The 20,408-nt window shown below is 43.9% G+C and overlaps 1 protein-coding gene across 3 annotated transcripts in view; it reads left to right on the top strand.

The window, feature by feature from the left end:
* The window catches only part of rcan2 (regulator of calcineurin 2), a 533,756-nt gene that overhangs the window by 311,142 nt on the left and 202,206 nt on the right, over nucleotides 1–20,408 (top strand). Inside the window, exon 1 of one of the 3 annotated variants that reach the window (XM_070885210.1) lies at nucleotides 1,159–1,437. The exons of the other annotated variants lie outside the window; for them this stretch is intronic. Coding sequence (XP_070741311.1) covers nucleotides 1,351–1,437 — 87 coding nt within the window. The 5' untranslated portion in view covers nucleotides 1,159–1,350. Of the gene's footprint in view, nucleotides 1–1,158; nucleotides 1,438–20,408 lie in introns of those variants that run through there. 3 annotated transcript variants of the gene reach the window in all.

Here is a 20,408-nt window from a genome sequence, read left to right as displayed (position 1 = left end):
AAATACTAATCCACAAAGGATTTATGTTCATTTTTTGCTGCCGTCATTTTTGTCAGCTTGCATCATGGCACACAAATTTAATCACCAAAGATGAAAGAGAAATGTACACTCATGCTGAATGATTTACGTCAAGCATCATGATCGGATGCCAAAGCCTTGCTGGAAAGTAAATTGTTCAGTTAAATTATCATTGCTGAAGTGTGCTGTAAGAATCATAAAACAGTGTGTTTTTTTTTTGATGAGGTATGTCGGGGTAAAGGTTGCCCCTTGTGTTAGTATCTTGAATGATTTATTGTGGAAAATTAGGGTGGAAGGAAGATTGGAAAAAAGGTTCAAAATAGCTTGAGCTGATTGTTTTCAGACATCAGCATTTAGCTGCGGACTCTCTTGGCCTGAGCATTCATCCGTCTCAGGAACACAAAGGCTAGTTAGCCTGGGAGCAAAAAATGTTTATTCCTGGTGCATTGTGAGAGCTGGGTGCCGCGCCTAAGCAAGCAAAGGCTTTTCTAAATGAAATGTTCTTTTTCAGAAATACAGCCTCTGACTTCTAGTTGCTTATATAAAAGAACAGAATCACAACACCAGTGAGAATGTCCACTGGCTACAAATGTACATGCATTAATTTTCTTCTTGCCAGAATGAGAAGAACATAATGAAATCAGGTAGAGCTGTTTCCATTAACCAGAGTGAAATTCACAGCAACGAAGCATATGTTACTCTTATAATGGCTGTGATTTTACTGAAAACCATTCTCATGTTTTGGGAATCAGCCAATGGGAATTACATATTTTCATTTAGGGTGAATAAGCAGTCTGGTACTCCAAATGTCAAAAACGGATATTTTAATTTAAAAGTCATTTATTTATTATGGCAAAGGAGAAATGCTACAACAGAGTTGTTTCTTTTTTGTGAGTATAAGCATTAGAGTGGCGAGTTGCATTCGATGTGAGTCAGAGTCTGTGGCAGACAATCCTGTTTTGATGGATAGGCCTAACTCAAGTTTAGCACATAATCATGTTCAGTTTGCTTCACTGAACAGCCTCAAGATAAAAGACTTTAAACAAAAAATAGATTTGGCTGATGTCAGTCTTGCAATGATGTCATCACCGAGAGAGGGTGTTTGTGCTGCTCAGTCCTCTTGCTGCTGCAGTAGACAGAGTTAGAGCTTGGAGGAATAATCAGCCACTTACTGGCTGAGAGGTAGCAGCACATTTGCTTTAAGCTACCAAGCTTCTAGCAGTACACTTTTGTAGTTTAATTCTTGATGCAGCTCGTCCAGTCTGTTACTTTGTAAAGTGCACTTTACAAAGCAAAGTAGTTATAGTCAGTGCAGCTTTGGTGAGTGGGAGGATGCCAGCCCTTAACATGGACTGTGAGCTTTCTACACTGCTTGCCTGTCTAGTCGATGTGGAAGTTTTTACCAGTCAAGAGATTAAGGTATACTATTTAATATTCCTTTACTTTGTCAGCTATCTCTAAATATTTAGACTACCCATTTAATGTGGTATTTATGTTTCCTCTGGACTGAATGCAGCTGTGTAACTGTATTACAACCTTGTGCAAAATATGCTTTAAACAGTGCAGGAGTAATGAGGAGTTCTTTTGTCTGTAACAGTAATTAATTTTACAGTATGTTTAAAATTTGCCTTCCACTTTCCTGGAGGCAAGTGTACTTTGCAAAACAATAAATTATGATTGGATCTTTTAGCAGTAGATTAACCCTTCTTATTACTCTTTATTCTCTTGACAATTGCTTATGTGATCTTGATTGTGTGAAAGAGCTTATTTCCTGATGCAACTAAAGTTGAATGTCCCAATTCCTCCCAATGACTTAAAATAACTAAATTCTTTAACTCCTGGTTTGGCCAAAACTGTCCCTTTGCTGTTCCTTTGAATGTATTTGATGATGGATTTGGTTAGATGAAGATTAAAAATAAGGAGACTGCTTAGCCTGCATCAATAGCATAGGAAAGAAGTTGAAAAGGAATTTGGACCAGCTTGGAACAAAAAGAACAAAAAAATTAATGGCAAATAAAATGTAAGTATGTGTGCATTGTCATGATTGTGCTAACTTAAGTATTACCTAATCTTGTTTAGAAATACTGGCTGGAATTTTGCTGCACCTTAACAGCACCTTAAAAAATATTAGCTGCTGAACCAAAGTATTTGGCATAACACAAGCCTTTGTAGTCCTTTACCTAACATTACAGAGCCCTTGTGTGTGTGTGTATGTTAACACTGTAAATGCAGGAGCAGCTTTGCACTGATCTACAGTTGAGAAGAAGTTTTATGTTTTCATACTGTATATCAGTGGTTCTCTCACTTTTTTGGTTGAAGGACCACTTTTCAACTGGATTAATAATCACAGACCCCCTCAACTAAATTATTATCCAATATAATACTCATAATATAAAAGGTCTGCATGTAAAGAGTGTTTTAATAATGCTTTTAAGAAAACTGATATTTACTTACAGATATCAGATGGGTGCGTGCTTCTCAATGTAGAGCCTGTCTATCCTTGGTATTATGTTTTTCCCCCAAGTGAGGGAGGGAGAGTGTCCCTAATTCCGCAGCTTAAACTTTACCACCATGTTTCCTGAAAATGTTGGTATAGCAAAGCTAAGGACACTCTTTATTTAAAAGTTGGCATGATTTTGGCCACACACTACTTTGTGTCATTGCAGTCTGTGATCTGCTGTAAAGAAGATTTTTCTAATGGTTTCGCTGAGTCGGTCTGTTTTTCTTACTTGTAAAACAACAAAGCATTTTATCCAGGGAAGAGATTTGCGAATTGATTAAACTTTAGCCATACCCCTCAGTTTTAAGGGATGGTCTCTAAACTGCAATCTAAAGTTAAGCATTCTATTGTTTTTTAGCCTGGACAACTAGGAAAACTGTTTTGTTGGTTATCAACAATTTGGCAATTGATTCTAAATGGGTTTATAACAATCAGGCATCTCCCTTCCTAGATGAGACAGTAAGCCCACTCTGTACTGTACTCACTCTGCATTTTAGTGTCAGCCGTGGCTCAGTGGGTAGCACACTCGCCTCTGAGTTAGAAGGTTGTGGGTTCATAGAAACATAGAAACATAGAAAATAGGTGCAGGAGCAGGCCATTCAGCCCTTCTAGCCTGCACCGCCATTCAATGAGTTCATGGCTGAACATGAAACTTCAGTACCCCCTTCAAGTCCTACTCCAGGAACTTGAGCACATAAAATCTAGGCTGACACTCCAGTGCAGTGCTGAGGGAGTGCTGCACTGTCGGATGTGCCGTCTTTCAGATGAGACATTAAACCGAGGCTCCGTCTGCCCCCTCGGGTGGACGTAAAAGATTCCATGGCACTATTTCGAAGAAGAGCAGGGGAGTTATCTCCGGTGTCCTGGTCAATATTTATCCCTCAATCAACATAACCAAAAAACAGATTATCTGGTCATTATCAAATTCCTGTTTGTGGGAGTTTGCTGTGCGCACATTGGCTGCCGCATTTCCCACATTACAACAGTGACTACACTTGAAAGTATTTCATTGGCTGTAAAGCACTTTGAGATGTCGGTGGTTATGAAAAGTGCTATATAAATGCAAGTCTGTCTTCTTTCTTTCATTGAGATAAAATGGAAAAGACACTGGATAGCAATGAAATGCAGATATATCATCTATAACTATGATGATTCACCATTAATTCATTTAATGTGCTTTGCTAGAATATATGCAATGTATATAAACCTTCAGGGCCACTCAATTTTTCGCTACTTTACTTTACATTTCTTACTGTTCCTCTAATAACTTTAAATCAATTCCCAAATTGATATTTAAAACACAATATTAGTGCACACTGGGTTTCACAAAGTAATGGCACTGTCCTTTCATTATCGAACCAGATCCTCTCTTTGAAAGATGTCCTATGTAAAGTGAGTTCTTGGTGAACGTGTATCCAAAGCACAAAACTGTTAATTTATTAATTTAATTCAGATAGGCCATGAATGAATAGTGGGTGTGAGAAATGGCAATCTTACATTGGTGCAGTTGGGGTACTGTTCTGAAAGAAGGATTAAGACACGACGTTGGGTCAGTATGGAGAAAGCTCCACCAGCATAGTAAAATAAATTCTATTCTACAGCATGGTGTTTATCAAACATCAACATTAGAATACCCAACCTGAGACCCTGGTTGTGCCTAAAGGGACAACTAAACACTTTATTTGGGACATCTTGAAAGTGCTATATAAAGGCAAGTCTTTCTTCCTTTATTTTACCTCTTCTTTTTTTTGCTTAAATCATTCCTACTACCAAAACTGTTCTGGATCCAGGCTATAAAGCAATACATTATTGAAATAAAAATCAAAGACAAGGAGCATCAAATTTATGGAAAATAAATGCACTTGTCTCATTAGGGAATATAACTCACTCAGTTTTGTTGCTTCCCATTGGTTTCCATCTTCTTATTAACCTATGTTAATACTGTGTGTGTGTGTGTGTACACAAGCACTATTTATAACATAAAAACTATTTCAAAACAGCTTCCAAAGAACAATCTTCATTTCATCTTTATTTAGTATAGTTATACTTTTATTTCCTTATAAAATTTATAGCTAACCTTTTAAGAAGCACCATTTTAAAAGATTATGGGGGAATCAAGGCCCAACTTTCTTTCTGCTGGAGGTTAGGTATATTTTCAGTCAGAATTTTAATTTTGGGCTAGTCTTTGGATTCCAGTGCAAGAAAGCAGGCACAAAGAATACGGGTTTATAATTTTCCATTGTCCAATAGCAGGTCATGAAACCTGGCTGATGTGGTATTATCTGTACATATCCACTATATTTTGTGTATTTTAAAGGAAGGTTTTTGGTTTAAAGTTTAAGTTACCAAGCTCTGCTAATTCTCCCCCAAAAAAGGTTGGAATAATGTAAGATAGGCTGTTTGCCTCCATGTAAAATAGTTACCAAGAATATTTCAGCATCTATTCAGGTGTAGTTTTAAAATATAAATTTTCTACTGCTTTGTAGGAGGACTGAATGCCAAATCTGTATATCAGAATAGTTTCTACCCAATTTTGTTATGGGTCCTGTTTTAAGTCCTGCCCCACTTCCAGCTCATTAGCTGACACAGTGGTGTCATTTCTGGGCTGTGACCAAAAATTGCTCAAGGGTAGATTCATACTTTCTTTCTCTGCGATGTTAGAACTGTCCAAGGCTCTATGGGGTGGAAATTTGGTGGTGCCTTTGTTGCGGCGTTAACCCAGGCGGAGCAGTAAGTTTTGCGCTGGGAAATGGTTTGTGTCTCCAGCTGCAAAATTCGCCAGCTGGGCCCAAAATGTGGAGCGGAGCGCTAATGGAGACATTCCACATCTCTTTTAGGGTGCTAGGCCGGCTGAGCAAATGGAAATCCCGAGGTAAACAGCCAGCCTCGGAGCGCCCTAAGAGAGGCTTCCATGAAAAAAAAAACTGAAAAAGACACCAAAAACATTCCCAATACTTTACTGATGCCACATCCACATGAATCGCAAATATTAAAAAATTAAAACAATTACACTTACCTTAGGTAGACATTCCTTCCCTCACTGCGGCCGCTACAGCTCGGACCGCCAGCTTTCACAGGCAGTCCCACTAAGGCGCGGTGCAGCATGCTACGGATTGGGCGAATTTCAAATTTTGAGCAGATGTCGCAACTAGGGATGTTGCACACTGGCTCGCCTCTCCCAGGCGATACTGCTCTGTGCCCCCCTAAACTCGGCACAGAGTGTCCCGGCAAGACGCTGGAAGCTGGCTGCCTGGCCAGAAATTCTTTTCGCCGCCATTACGGCCTCTCTGGGGCGAAAACTGAGGTGACAATGAACCGAAAATCCACCCGTGTTTGAATGAGCAGTGGCAGTTCTGCTCCTTGATGAGCTAACAATAAATCCAATAGGGCCCCATTCTTTGGAGCTCGGGGAAAAAAAAAACTAGGTATAGAATTCTGTGCAAATCAGACCAATATTGTGTCTTTGCATAATTTAGCAATTTTCCCAGTAATAGTAAAGAAAATGAATAATTACATTTATGTTACTGACCTTCGTTCACATTCACTTTAGTGTCTATTTCAAACGTTCCCTACTTGAGAATTAGACTTGAGATTCCAATTCCAAAGTTTAAAAAAATAATAATACTCCTCTGCTGGATTCAGGGACAGGAATTTACTTTCTTTTTTGGGAGACTGGGGGGATGGGTCAGAAGAATGAAATGTTTTAAATGCGAGAATGGACAACTAATAATCATTTCAGATGCAGATAAATTTAGAACCATGTTTGTGAATGTTGATTGAGGAAATGTTTGCTGACATCCCTATACGCATGGTGTCTCCTCGCTTTATATTATTGAAACTTCAATTTTTCTGTACTTCCTCGCACATGAAAATACAGCAGGACAAAATTACTAACCTAGGGACCAGTGCAGATCAGCATTTGTCTCCGGGAAAACAATGCTTTATCTTTAGTACAGCAATGGAAAATATGGAGCCTTAACTGTCTGAACCAGTTATTTTAAGGGTGGAAAATTTCAAAACCCTTGCTCCTCTTTGTTAGGCAGGACCAGTGGCGTAGGCTGGATTTTATTCAGAGGGTGTTTGTATGAGCTTGCCAGTCCAAACAAAACTACTTCAAAAAGATTATTTTTCAAATCGGAATTTCACAATAAGATTCAAATAGAAACATTATTACTTTGATTAATTTAACAATACAAATAAAGCAACTGAAAAGAAAAAAAATCTTGATTAACAATATGTCACTACTCTATCAATACCTTTGCTGCTATGCACTCCAATATCCCGGTGAACATTGAGAAGTGCAAGCCCAACTAATCGGTTTTCATTGGTTGAGTTGCAGAGCTGACTAGCTCTGGAAGGACATCCATTGTTTCTGTTTTCTATCAAATGACCAAAGGCTTGTTCTTTTCAAAGAACGAGTCGTCCAGTAAAAAGAAGCTAGAAATTTGCTGGGGGGGAGGTGTTTGAACATCCTGCCTATGTCACTGGGCAGAACTTGCAGAAAATAACCACGTAAAGTCCATGGGACATGCAGAAAAAATTGAAATACCGTACCTAAAGGTTTTTCTCTTGAAAATTTTCAGAAACAGGAAACCTAGTTAATTTTCTCCTCCCTCTCTTCACAATTCACAGAAAGCCAGTAGCAATGCATCATCGTACTAGTTAGATCCTCACAAAATTCCTGAACACCTGAACATTTCAATACCCTTAAGTCATACCCAAGATAGAAATGCAACAGCACCCCTCACAAGTGCATTTGACAAAGTTGCACCAATGCATACTTGTGTTTTGGTTTCTGAAGTTATTTTAGCAGTGTTTCAAAATTCAATTTCTTTGTACTAAAGAACAGTAGATTAAAGCAAACAATAGCAGTTGCTAAATTGGAAGAATTTTCTGCTTTCATTTTTTGCCTGCACAAACAGCAATACAATGGACAACAGCATCGTGGCACTAACAAAGCAGTGTTGTTTTGGAGAAGTAATGCACAGGTCGGTGTTGTTGAATGAATACTAATGGGCTCACTTATGTGTGTGTATAGTATGCATTCATACCAATGCTGCCTGAATCGCAACAGAATGAGGGGAAAGTATGACCATATGCCACATAAACATTAAGGGGCCATTCCTCCCAATTTCTCCCTTCCCAGTCTTTGGAACCTAATATCTTTAAAGAAAAATGAAACTGAGAACCATAGCACCAAGGGGCCACCCAGAGGTCCTTACCTAATGAGGGTTAGGCAAGTTAGGGTTAGTTAGTGCTCTTTGCTTTATTCTAATTACTAATGGCTCTCCCATGGATTTGTGGAGAGTCAGGATAATTCTGTCAGAGTCCATTACTGATGTTGTAGGTGTAAGCATGGAAATCTGCAACTTCTGGAGCTTATGACGTTCCATCTAGTGGTAAATGTGTACAATTGCAGGTATGACTATGTGTCACAGAATGGCGATGCCCAAATAAGGAGTGTACAGCAGACATTGCAAATTTATTATAGATCTACATATGTGAGATTGTCAGTCATTTGGCTTGGCTGTCATTATTAACAACATGGACCTGTGGTCTCTGTGCTTTAGAAAATATTAGGTTTCTGTTGGTGCTGTAGGCACCAGATTAATGATTGTCTTTATGTCCTGTCACATCCATAGCAGAAATCCTGCACTGCTCAATGAGGAAAATTGAAATACATCACAAACTTAGGGATCAACAAATAATATCCAACACCATTCAGTGTAACATAGAGATTGAAAAGCTTTTCTTAGGAGGGACAGTGTTGAAAAGCAGCCATCTGCAACATACTGTTAGATAAGTGTAAAAGTTGACACAGTGATGTTAACACTAAACAGTTATATCCCCATGTTGCTGCCTGACTATTGTCTTGGTTGAGTGAATTATTTATAACCGTACTTTGTGATGGTTTCCATTTATTTTATCTATTGATTTGTTCAGCCTTGTAAATGGGGGAGGGGAAGGAATTTGTGTCAAATCTTCGGTGGTCCAGTGCCTGTCTATTTTCAAACCTATATGGGGTAAAATTGTGCTTGGGCCCAGAATTCCCCCAAGCCCAAACCAGGAAGCCCGAGGCTGGCCTGATATTGGGCCTCGGGCCTCATCTAAATAACGTTGATGAGTTGGGGGAACCTGTCACACCCCCACAGGCAGTTCGTCTTTTGCAGAAACTAATTTCAGGTTGCCTACATGACCAACAGCGGCCTCAGGGTAAGTGCCGAGAGGAGGGGACAGGACAGGACAGTGAGAGGGGGATTGATTATGCCGGCTGTCAGGAGTGCTGGAGAGCCGGGAAGAGCACGCCTGCTATACCTGGCTCCACAGGAAGGTTTTAAAAAATAGGGAGTGAAATTGCCCCTTTTTATAGCCCCGTTATTACCTCTAGGGGACGCTAACGGGAAGCAATGACTTTTTTGCCCAGGGGAGGGGGTCACAACCGCCTCCTGGGAAATTGCCCTGGAGGTTTGGGGGCGCTGTCCTGGTAGTGCCGCGCCCCGCGATTAGCACCCCACGCTGGCGCGCAATCGCCGATGACATCATTGGCATGCGCGCCAACCCCTCACTGCCCAGCGCTGAGCCCTTAACATCCCGCGGGGGAAATTGTCCCGCGGGCCGTGAGGCTGGTGCGGGCGGATAGCGACGTCAGCTTTGCAAGTTGTGAAGCTGCCAGACGTCTGCTGCCGGGACGCTCCTTACAGGGAGGCCTTTAGTGCCCCGGGCTGCCTTCTTTATTTGTTGGCTGACTCTTTGGATGGCCCAACAATGGCAGCCCTCACATTGACCCGGCCACCATCGTGCAGCCCGGCACTCTGTTTTGGGTGCTGGGCTGCTGACCCAGTCAATCGAGTTGTGGGCCCGATCATGGACTCAGTTACCGCCACTGGCCTCCGCCGCTTGACCACCGCTTTCTGGCGGTAAGAGGCCTTTTTGGGAGGGTGAATTTCAACCCCATTGAATAAGTTCCTTGGAGTCAAGCCCCCTCCCCCCACTCCAGCCCCCAAAATTAATTGAAGACAATTAACAAACTTACACATTAACTGCAATTTTGCCAGTGCTCAGCAGACCCGATCGGTGGCGGGTCAGCTGTGAAATTTAAATGATTGCCAGCGGGTTGGGAACCTGCTGTCAAAACACACACACCTGCATTTCCCAATGTCTGGTCCGCTCAGCGCTGGCAGACCCGACAAGTAGTGGCGGTGACCAATTTTTTGTTTTTTTGCCCCCAAATTTTAAACTTTCGCAAGTCTCCCACGGGTTTCCCGCTGTGCCTAGACCCTGTCTGTGAAGCTGAGGTGGGAGGTCAGTGGCCATTGAATCAGCTGATGAGTTGACAGCTTCAAATGTCAACTCAAAGCTTCCCAGCTGAGTCAGATATCTTCCCTTAAGCACTAGGCTCTCTCAACTGCATTTCCACTACAGATTCAAGGCTCAATTTTGCCCAAACCCGTTTTCTGGCGTATTGCCAGAGTTATGCCTGTTTTCCTAGGCCTGAAATGCGGCGGAAATATTTTGCAAAGTTTCCCCGATGTATCATTCGAACTTGGTGCCACGCAGCGTGTCCAGTCACCTCGGGGAAGGGGGGGGGTGGAGCCTGCTGTCTGCGCTGAAAAAATGATGCCGCACCTTCTGCGCATGCGCGACAAAGAAAGTGACGTTTTTGACATTGTTGCAATGGATGCGCATGTGCAGTACGGCTCCGAGTTGGCAATCGGCCATTTTTAAAGAGCCAGTTTTATGTGTGTGAAGGAATGCTGTGTGAGAGCATTGGAAAAACCAGAGCTGCAGCAGCATAAGATGCAACACAGTGCAAGGACCAAATATTTCTTGCAGGATGAAGTGGAGGCACTAGTTACTGTGATTGAGAACCAGCAGAGGCCACACAAAAGTTCCACCAAAAGAAATGAAGAAACGCTGGAACCAAGTTGCAGAAGATTACTGCGCAACGGTGACCACCATGAGATCTGGAGGCCAGTGTAAAAAAACGTGGTAGGACCTTGGTCAAGTAGCTAGTGTAAGTAATATTTTAATTTATTCATTGCAATTGTAAATGTGACCAGCTGTATATGTCCCACCCAGCAGAAAGACACGCTCTCTAAAAAGTTATGTTTTCATCTTTGCAGAGGAAAGTGGCACACAACAAATGAGAAAGAACCCGAACAGGAAGAGGCCTGGCAAATCTGTACCCACTGACACCATTGGAAGAGAGGGTAGCTACTTTGATGGGTCCTGCCTGGAGAAAAGCAATCACATAAGAACATAAGAACACCACCACTGCACAAGCTGGGTCCACATTCGAGGGAGAGGATAAGTCCTGCAAATTCCACAGTCTGGCTTTGCTAAATGTTAAGTACTGCGCGGGCTAGCTATGCTTCGGTTCCTGGGGATGTCTCCGTCAGCTACGCTTTGGTTGTTTCAATGTGCTATCACTCATCGTGGTCCTTCACATCAGCCTGCTGCCTGTGCTGTGTGAGCCTACTCATGCCACCCACCCTGCCCCCTCCTCTGCTGCTAACCATTTGTCTGCGTTCTGTTATATTTTGCAGAACTTGAGGCCAACCCTGACGATGTAGAAGAAAATTCAGACATGAACCAGCCTGAACAGGATAACATCTTCGAATCCAACCCTCCAGACCAAGAACATGGGGGTGAGGGGGAGGGGAAGGAGATGGAGCTGAATGAAGCCCCCACTGTTTTACTGACTTTGGATGAGATGCCGCTCATTGCGGTGACAGCCCCTTCCGTGACTCGTGGTTTGTGTGCTGGTGGGACATTCCATGGTTTCCAAATGTCTGAGTGGTGTGGTGCAGCAGGGCACACCCAGGGCCTCACCGTCCCAGGCTGTGGGTCCCAGTGATGGGGTGCGCGCCACACCTGTGGGGAGGAGGGGAAGGAGAGCTGGACCTGAGGTGCAGGATCTAACAGTTGTGCTTCAGATGATGGCAATGAGTGGGGAGCATTGACCTTACGCGATCACTCCTGGACACCATCAGTGGGGTGGGTGACGAGGTAGCGGGACTGTCGGAAGAAGTAACAGCAATCTCACAAGAAATGGGAACGGTGTCCATGCCCATGAGTTAGGGAATATCACAGGTAGGTGATGCGTGTCAGTGAACATCGGGGAGGGAATGTCAGAGATGGTGCAAACACTATCACTGAACATGAGGGAAGGAATGTCAAAGGTAGTTGAGACAGTTTTGCTCAACATGAGGGAGGGAATGTTGCAGGTCATTGAAACATAGTCAGGGCTCATGAGGGACGGCACGTTGGAGTTAGCTGCTACATTGCCACCTGTCCTCCGCCCCCCCCCCACCCCAAACAGGTGCGCACTACCCAAGATCTTAGAAAGAATAAGCTTGGTACCAGAAACACTGCACCACCGCTTGCGAGCAGGGGTGGTGGAGTCACCAAGAACACGTGCGGCGGGCATTCTTAGAATAAGGTGGAGGAAAGATGGGTGCAGCCTTTCTTTGTTACTGCTGCTGCTGTTATTAGTATTGTTACTGTTGTAACTGTTGTTCTCAAATTAAAAGATTTTTGTAAGTTATGTACATTTATAAGTTTAAAAGTTAGTAAGTGATCTTAAAGTTTGTACGTGATTGTAACTGAAAACTTTAAAGTTTGATACAAGAATAATTATATTAAAGTTAAGTTAACTACAAAGAACTGTTTGTTAAACTTTTGAATAAAATATATTTTACATTAAATCTGAATCATTTACATTATTTGTTCCATTATTAACACAACTTTTGAAGTAAACAAGAATAATTTCCATTATTTGTTCCATTAACATAACACAACATTACGGAACAGGTCCAAACAGTAAACATAGTCCATGTGGAATAGTTGTCAGTGAGCCTTCAGGCAGCAAAGCGTTCATGGATGAACTGCTGGCGCAAGACTCAAGCAATCGTTAAAGGGACATGATGGCCCGCCTTCCTCCGCCGTCGTGCTTCGGGTTCAGGGACTTGCATGGCTTCCTCGTCCTCCTGCTCGTCATCTGCATCTTCTTCATCATTATCATCAGCCACTCTCACCGCAGGTGGGCCTTCTCCTACCAGCTGCTGCTGCCTCATGATGGCTAAGTTATATAGCATGCAACACACAACAGTGAACTGACCGACAATCTCAGGGGAGTATTGCAAGTAGCCTCCTGAATGGTCCAGGCATCGGAAATGTCAATCAATGGTCGTCTCTATGATGCTGCACATCGCAATGTGCGGTCAGCTTCCGTCCGGGTTACGCGTAGGGGCATCATGAACCAGTTGGCAAAGTCATACCCTTTGTCTCCCAGTAGCCAGCTCTGCCTTTCTGGCTGCTGCTGAAACATGGCAGATATAACGCTCTTGCGTCGGATGAACGTATCATGGGTTCTCCCAGGGTATCTTGCATCGACTGACATAATGCGATGCATGTTGTCACACACGAGCTGCACATTAACGGAGTGGAAGCCTTTTCTGTTCCTGTACATCTCAGAATCCTCCAAATGTGCTTGCAAGGCGATGTGGATACAGTCAATGCAGCCCTGTACCTTTGGGAAGCCAGCAATCCTGGAGAAGCCCACAGCCCTGTCGAGCATTGCCAGGGCAGTCATGGGGAACTTTATGTCGTCATTCCTCCGGGTATATAGTGCAGCTGTCACCTGCCGAATGCAGACATGTGTTGCATGTTGAGAAATAGCATACATATCCCCAGTCGTAGCTTCAAACGATCCGGAGGCATAGAATGAAAGTGCAGCTGTAACCTTCACTTCAACTGACAAAGCAGTCCTCCTGACGCTTCTAGGTTGCAGGTCTGCTTTCATCAACTCATAGATTTCAGTTACAACTTCTTTGCGGAAACGCAGCTTTCTGACGCAGTCTGCATCACTCAGGTGCAGGTACGAACTCCTGTCTCGATATACCCGACGTAGGTAAGGCCTCCTGCCTAGCACCCTATGGGCTCTGATGTTCCTCATGCAATGACATCAAATCAATTGTTTCCTACGTAGCACCATCATGCAGAAGGCTCGCAAAAGGTATGGCATTGTCAGTATTGCCCCCATGATTACATTTTACCTTTGCAAGAAGCTCAAAATGCCAAGAAGGCAGACAGGACAGGTTCTTTGTTCTCTCTCACCAAGATCTGTATGGATGGATCACACCCAGGTCTTGTGACATCTCCCCCCGCAACTCATTGCAGTCTTCAGTAGCCTTCCGATTGGCACCTCATTCCCCGGGCTCAGTGCAGAATGCTTCTGATCGATCGGCATCTCACTCTCTACCTGCCCCCCCCGCCCGGGGCTTGTTTTTCAGCTGAGCCCCGAGCCCCTGTGTCCAGGCGCAGGGCTGATTCTGCCGGCCAAAGCTACGACCCTCCAGCCCTGCTTGAAGACATTTGCTGCTGGAGTGTAAGTAAGAAAAAAAAATGAAAACTTCTAAAATCTAAAAAACTTCCATTTACTACGTTGACAGATTAAAAAAAAGTTGAACTTTATTATTGATTTTTAGTGTGTTCTTGACTCCCTTCAAAATCTTCGATTAAAAACAATGGCATCTTCCAGCGCCGATTTGTGCGCTGATTTCTGCCAATTCACCAGAAGGTTTTTCGGGAGTGGTCAGATACGCCGACCTAGGAGGAAACATTTTTGGCCAAACTGCGAAAAATTATGAAAACTGGCGCAGACATGAGGTAACGCCTCCTATTACGTCAAAAAAAAACCTCACCTATAAAAATCGTAACTAACTTAGTTACGCCAGCGCAGATTGCAGTGGGAAACTTTGAAAAAAATGAATACACCAGATAAATGGCGCGCGCCAAAAAAACGGTGCAAATGACCCAGGTAAATTGAACTGGAAGTCGTTACACAAGTTTCCATGCAGTCTGATCTCATTAACTCTCCCAAGATTGACAGATCGCTTCTGTTATCTCTATTTCACCTGCCATCTATTCCATCCATGGATAAACTTTATACTCTCTCACCTTGGTCTTTAGAATCTGACCACGATCAGCCCCAACACCAGCATCATCAGGCACACCAGCAGCACCAACATCCACACCAACCTTCTCTGCAATCACCTGATGCTACACAGGACAGAGGGCATCAGCACCCAACCACATTGCTGCCTGGGACACCAAGGATGGCCTCACCATGGCCACATTTACTTCGCTTGATGCTGCACACCCTGGCTGCCACATGATGTGCCAAGTTGGCACCACCCCATACCAACACATAAAGAATACCCACAAGGCCCAAGCCATTCCCTTCACAGTCATCACCATTGCAGGGGATACCGTTATGTCTCACCATTCACTGCAACTCACTTCCAAAGGTGCACATACATCTGTCCAAGAACGCGGTGTTGAAAATAAAGACTTCAATGTTTGACATCACAGATCAGCCATAATCTTATTAAATGTTAGAGTAGGCTTGAGGGGCCAAATTACCTACTCCTGCTCCTATTTCTTATGTTCTTATGCTCTTAACAGAAACTTCACATGAACATTGTCTAAAACATACAAGTGCCTACCCGTGTGTTGTTAGCTGGTATGATTGGACAAGGATGAAGGTGAGTGTGAGGGGTGGCTCGTGAGATGGGGAAGTGATAATGTAGATCGAGAGGGATGGGTGGAGGTGCAAGGTAAGTTGGTGTGAGTAAGGATGTGCAGCAGTAGGGCAGGGAAGGCAGAGTGATGGGAATGTGATGAGTGGCACAGCAGGGTGAGGTTGAGTGTGGCTTTGCAGTAATGTTTCGAGATTTTCTTAGATCATTGAAAGGTTTGCACCACTGCAGCCTGGTCCTCCTGACGACATCCCAGCTTGTGCCCTCCTGTACAATGTGCAACCAAGGCTGCGTTGGTCTCCTGAGGAGTTCTCTTCTGCCCATTGGAAGGGAAGAAAACCTCCATATGTGCTATGACTCCCTCCATAAGCATATGGAGGGAGTCATGGGGGAGCCTGGATGCAGTCGTGTACCTCTGTGCAGTCATCGTCAGTGTTTGCAGCACCTCAATGCTTTAGAACACTAACAGCACAAATGTGAAAGTAAATTTGCGTATGGTCCCTTTAAGGAAACCGACTGATGTTATCAGACCCACTTCCTTCAGTTGGTCAGGAAACTCACTGGGCCTAACTCACTTGGCCCACCCAATCAAAGGAAAGTCATGTCGGAGGCCGGGATGGAGCCAACAGTGGGGCTGAGACCCGCCACCAATGTCACCCTTCTCGGACCCGCCGAGGTAGGGAAAATTGTCACCTTAATCTCCCTTACAGCTGCATTCTGCCACAAACCAACAGTAAAGGAACATTATAATTGATAGTATAAATAAATTATGTGTAGTATTGATATGTCCATTAAAGCTCTTAGTTCTACTGATTGCACCCATGGGATAACAGCTTTGAGTAAAACAGGAAATTGATTGGCAACAAAGGTGCTACATAGTTTAAAAGATTCATTGGAAAAATTACTGATTGAGATATGCTGTAGAATAAAACCCAGTGTAAACAGAAAATGTAACTTAAATTAAATTTCTTTGAAACAATACAATAATATGTGTATAAGTAGGGTGAACAGTTAAAGAATCCAGCTTTTCAGATATAAAAATTCCTTTAAGAAAATCGTAGTATGTGTGCGCACCAAGACATTTCTCAGATTTCAGTCATATGCGATTCCACTTTTTAAATCATTACAAAAATGTCACAGGACTGTTTTTAAAAGGCTAGCATTACTAGATTAAATTTGGAAAGGAATAACTCTGGTAAATACTTTTAAAGTTTAAAAAGAAACTTCTATAGATATGTAAAGAGAAAAAGGTTAGTAAAGACAAATGTAGGTCCCCTGCAGTCAGAATCAGGGGAAGTCATAACTGGGAACAAAGAAATGGCAGACCAATTGAACAAGTACTTTGGTTCGGTATTCACTAAGGAGGACACAAATAACCTTCTTGATATAAAAGGGGTCAGAGGGTCTAATAAGAAGGAGGAACTGAGGGAAATCCTTATTAGTCGGGAAATTGTGTTGGGAAAATTGATGGGATTGAAGGCCGATAAATCCCCAGGGCCTGATGGACTGCATCCCAGAGTACTTAAAGAGGTGGCCTTGGAAATAGCGGATGCACTGACAGTCATTTTCCAACATTCCATTGACTCTGGATCAGTTCCTATCAAGTGGAGGGTAGCTAATGTAACCCCACTTTTTAAAAAAGGAGGGAGAGAGAAAACAGGGAATTATAGACCGGTCAGCCTGACATCGGTGGTGGGTAAAATGATGGAATCAATTATTAAGGATGCCATAGCAGCGCATTTGGAAAGAGGTGACATGATAGGTCCAAGTCAGCATGGATTTGTGAAAGGGAAATCATGCTTGACAAATCTTCTGGAATTTTTTGAGGATGTTTCCAGTAGAGTGGACAAGGGGGAATCAGTTGATGTGGTGTATTTGGACTTTCAGAAGGCTTTCGACATGGTCCCACACAAGAGATTAATGTGCAAAGTTAAAGCACATGGGATTGGGGGTAGTGTGCTGACGTGGATTGAGAACTGGTTGGCAGACAGGAAGCAAAGAGTAGAAGTAAATGGGTACTTTTCAGAATGGCAGGCAGTGACTAGTGGGGTACCGCAAGATTCTGTGCTGGGGCCCCAACTGTTTACATTGTACATTAATGATTTGGACGAGGGGATTAAATGTAATATCTCCAAATTTGTGGATGACACTGAGTTGGGTGGCAGTGTGAGCTGCCATGAAAACATAGAAACATAGAAACATAGAAAATAGGTGCAGGAGTAGGCTATTCGGCCCTTTGAGCCTGCATCGCCATTCAATAAGATCATGGCTGATCATTCTCTCAGTACCCCTTTCCTGCTTTCTCTCCAGACCCCTTGATCCCCTTAGCCGTAAGGGCCATATCTAACTGCCTCTTGAATATATCCAATGAACTGGCATCAACAACTCTTTGCGGCAGGGAATTCCACACGTTAACAACTCTCTGAGTGAAGAAGTTTCTCCTCATCTCAGTCCTAAATGGCCTACCCCTTATTCTGAGACTAAGTCCCCTGGTTCTGGACTTCCAGAACATTCTTCCCACATCTAACCTGTCCAGTCCTGTCAGAATCTTATATGTTTCTATGAGATCCCCTCTCATCCTTCTAAACTCCAGTGAATAAAGGTCCATTTGATCAAGTCTCTCCTCATATGACAGTCCAGCCATCTCTGGAATTAGTCTGGTGAATCTTCGCTGTACTCCCTCAATAGCAAGAACGTCCTTCCTCAGATTAGGAGACCAAAACTGAACACAGCATTCCAGGTGAGGCCTCACCAAGGCCCTGTACAACTGCAGTAAGACCTCCCTGCTCCTAGACTCAAATCCCCTAGCTATGAAGGCCAACATACCATTTGTCTTCTTCACCGCCTGTTGTACCTGCATGCCAACCTTCAATGACTGATGAACCATGACATCCAGGACTCGTTGCAACTCCCCTTTTCCTAATCTGCCGCCATTCAGATAATATCCTGCCTTCGTATTTTTGCCCCCAAAATGGATAACCTCACATTTATCCACATTATACTGCATCTGCCATGCGTTTGCCCACTCACCTAACCTGTCCAAGTCACCCTGCAGCCTCTTAGCGTCCCCCTCACAGCTCACACCGCTACCCAGTTTAGTGTCATCTGCAAACTTGGAGATATTACACTCAATTCCTTCATCCAAATCGTTTACGTATATTGTAAATAGCTGGAGTTCCAGCACTGAGCCCTGCGATACTCTACTAGTCATTGCCTGCCATTCTGAGGAGGATGCTATAAGGCTGCAGAGTGACTTGGATAGGTTAGGTGAGTGGGCAAATGCATGGCAGATGAAGTATAATGTGGATAAATGTGAGGTTATCCACTTTGGTGGTAAAAACAGAGAGACAGACTATTATCTGAATGGTGTCAGATTATGGGTGTCATGGTACATCAGTCATTGATGGTTGGCATGCAGGTACAGCAGGCGGTTAAGAAAGCAAATGGCATGTTGGCCTTCATAGCGAGGGGATTTAAGTACAAGGGCAGGGAGGTGTTACTACAGTTGTACAGGGCCTTGGTGAGGCCACACCTGGAGTATTGTGTACAGTTTTGGTCTCCTAACTTGAGGAAGGACATTCTTGCTATTGAGGGAGTGCAGCGAAGGTTCACCAGACTGGATGGCGGGACTGACATATCAAGAAAGACTGGATCAACTAGGCTTGTATTCACTGGAGTTCAGAAGAATGAGAGGGGATCTCATAGAAACGTTTAAAATTCTGACGGGTTTAGACAGGTTAGATGCAGGAAGAATGTTCCCAATGTTGGGGAAGTCCAGAACCAGGGGTCACAGTCTAAGGATAAGGGGTAAGCCATTTAGGACCGAGATGAGGAGAAACTTCTTCACCCAGAGAATTGTGAACCTGTGGAATTCTCTACCACAGAAAGTTGTTGAGGCCAATTCACTAAATATATTCAAAAAGGAGTTAGATGTAGTCCTTACTACTAGGGGGATCAAAGGGTATAGCGAGAAAGCAGGAATGGGGTATTAAAGTTGCATGTTCAGCCATGAACTCATTGAATGGCGGTGCAGGCTCGAAGGGCCGAATGGCCTACTCCTGCATCTATTTTCTATGTTTCTATGATATGCAATTCTAGTAGGTGGATTTGCAGAAGTGGGACAGATCAGCCGGGGGGAGGAGGGACTGGAATTTGGGACAGACCCCGGCTACATCAGCTTCTGGGCCATGTAAAATCTACCCCAGGCAGGTCTTGTGCTCCTCCCCCCACAGACACAGGCTGTTTTTGGAGGCATGTCTGGAGGAGTTCCTGTACTACCCTGGCAGTTTCACCTATTGCACTCTCCCTAAGCCCAATGGAACTTAACGTCTCTTCCTGTAAGAAAGGTAACTGGTTCCAAAAAGATTTGTTTACCTATCTAAGAAGGCTCACTTCATCCTTGTGGGGAGAATAAAACATTTAAATAACATAAAATCTTTGGGCCTTCGAGGGCCTTTTGCTCCTTTAATCAGAGTGGCAAACTACTGCTTCAATTTTAACGGCCATGCTTCGAATGTGGCCATACAGGGTCGGGCCGCCCACCCCAACCATTTGACTGACCTTGCCTCCATCGATGGCATGAGTGCCACAGAGTCCCGCCAAACTCCTCTGCTGCTGGACTGGAAGCCCTGGAATTTGAGAGCCTATGGGCCCAAAATTCCACATGGACTTTTTTTGGCGATGTTGTAGAGGTACGTCCGACTTTTTTTTAGTGGCCCAACTGCGCCAAAAGAAAAGTTCCAAGTTTCGCTGGCATAAATTTTCATTTTGGAGCGGCGCAACTTGTCCTTAAGATCTTTGGGTGGAGCATAAGGTCTGTGCTGAAAAACTGAGGTTGCCAGGGTAACGAGGGACACTCTGAACGGCTGAGGCACAAATAAAGCATTTCCCCTTTGTAAAATAAATCACTGAGAGACGTGATCAACAGACTGAAATCTCAATATATGAAACACTATGAAATTCCTTTCTTCCTTTTGAGCATTTATAGATTTTTTTTCACCTCTACAGTGCCGGTGCCACTGCCATCCCGGGCCAAAAGGACTCTGTACCGGCCCACACCTGTCCCGGGCCAAAAGGACTCTGTACCGGCCCACACCTGTCCCGGGCCAAAAGGACTCTGTACCGGCCCACACCTGTCCCGGGCCAAAAGGACTCTGTACCGGCCCACACCTGTCCCGGGCCAAAAGGACTCTGTACCGGCCCACACCTGTCCCGGGCCAAAAGGACTCTGTACCGGCCCATACCTGACCCGGGCCAAAAGGACTCTGTACCGGCCCGCACCTATCCCGGGCCAAAAGGACCCCGTACCGGCCCACACCTGTCCCGGGCCAAAAGGACTCCGTACCGGC

Source organism: Pristiophorus japonicus, chromosome 7 (genome assembly GCF_044704955.1).
Source record: "Pristiophorus japonicus isolate sPriJap1 chromosome 7, sPriJap1.hap1, whole genome shotgun sequence".
NCBI lineage: Eukaryota > Metazoa > Chordata > Chondrichthyes > Pristiophoridae > Pristiophorus > Pristiophorus japonicus.
The sequence above is the reverse complement of the archived record's forward strand: the minus strand, read 5'-3'. Positions and strand labels throughout refer to the sequence as shown.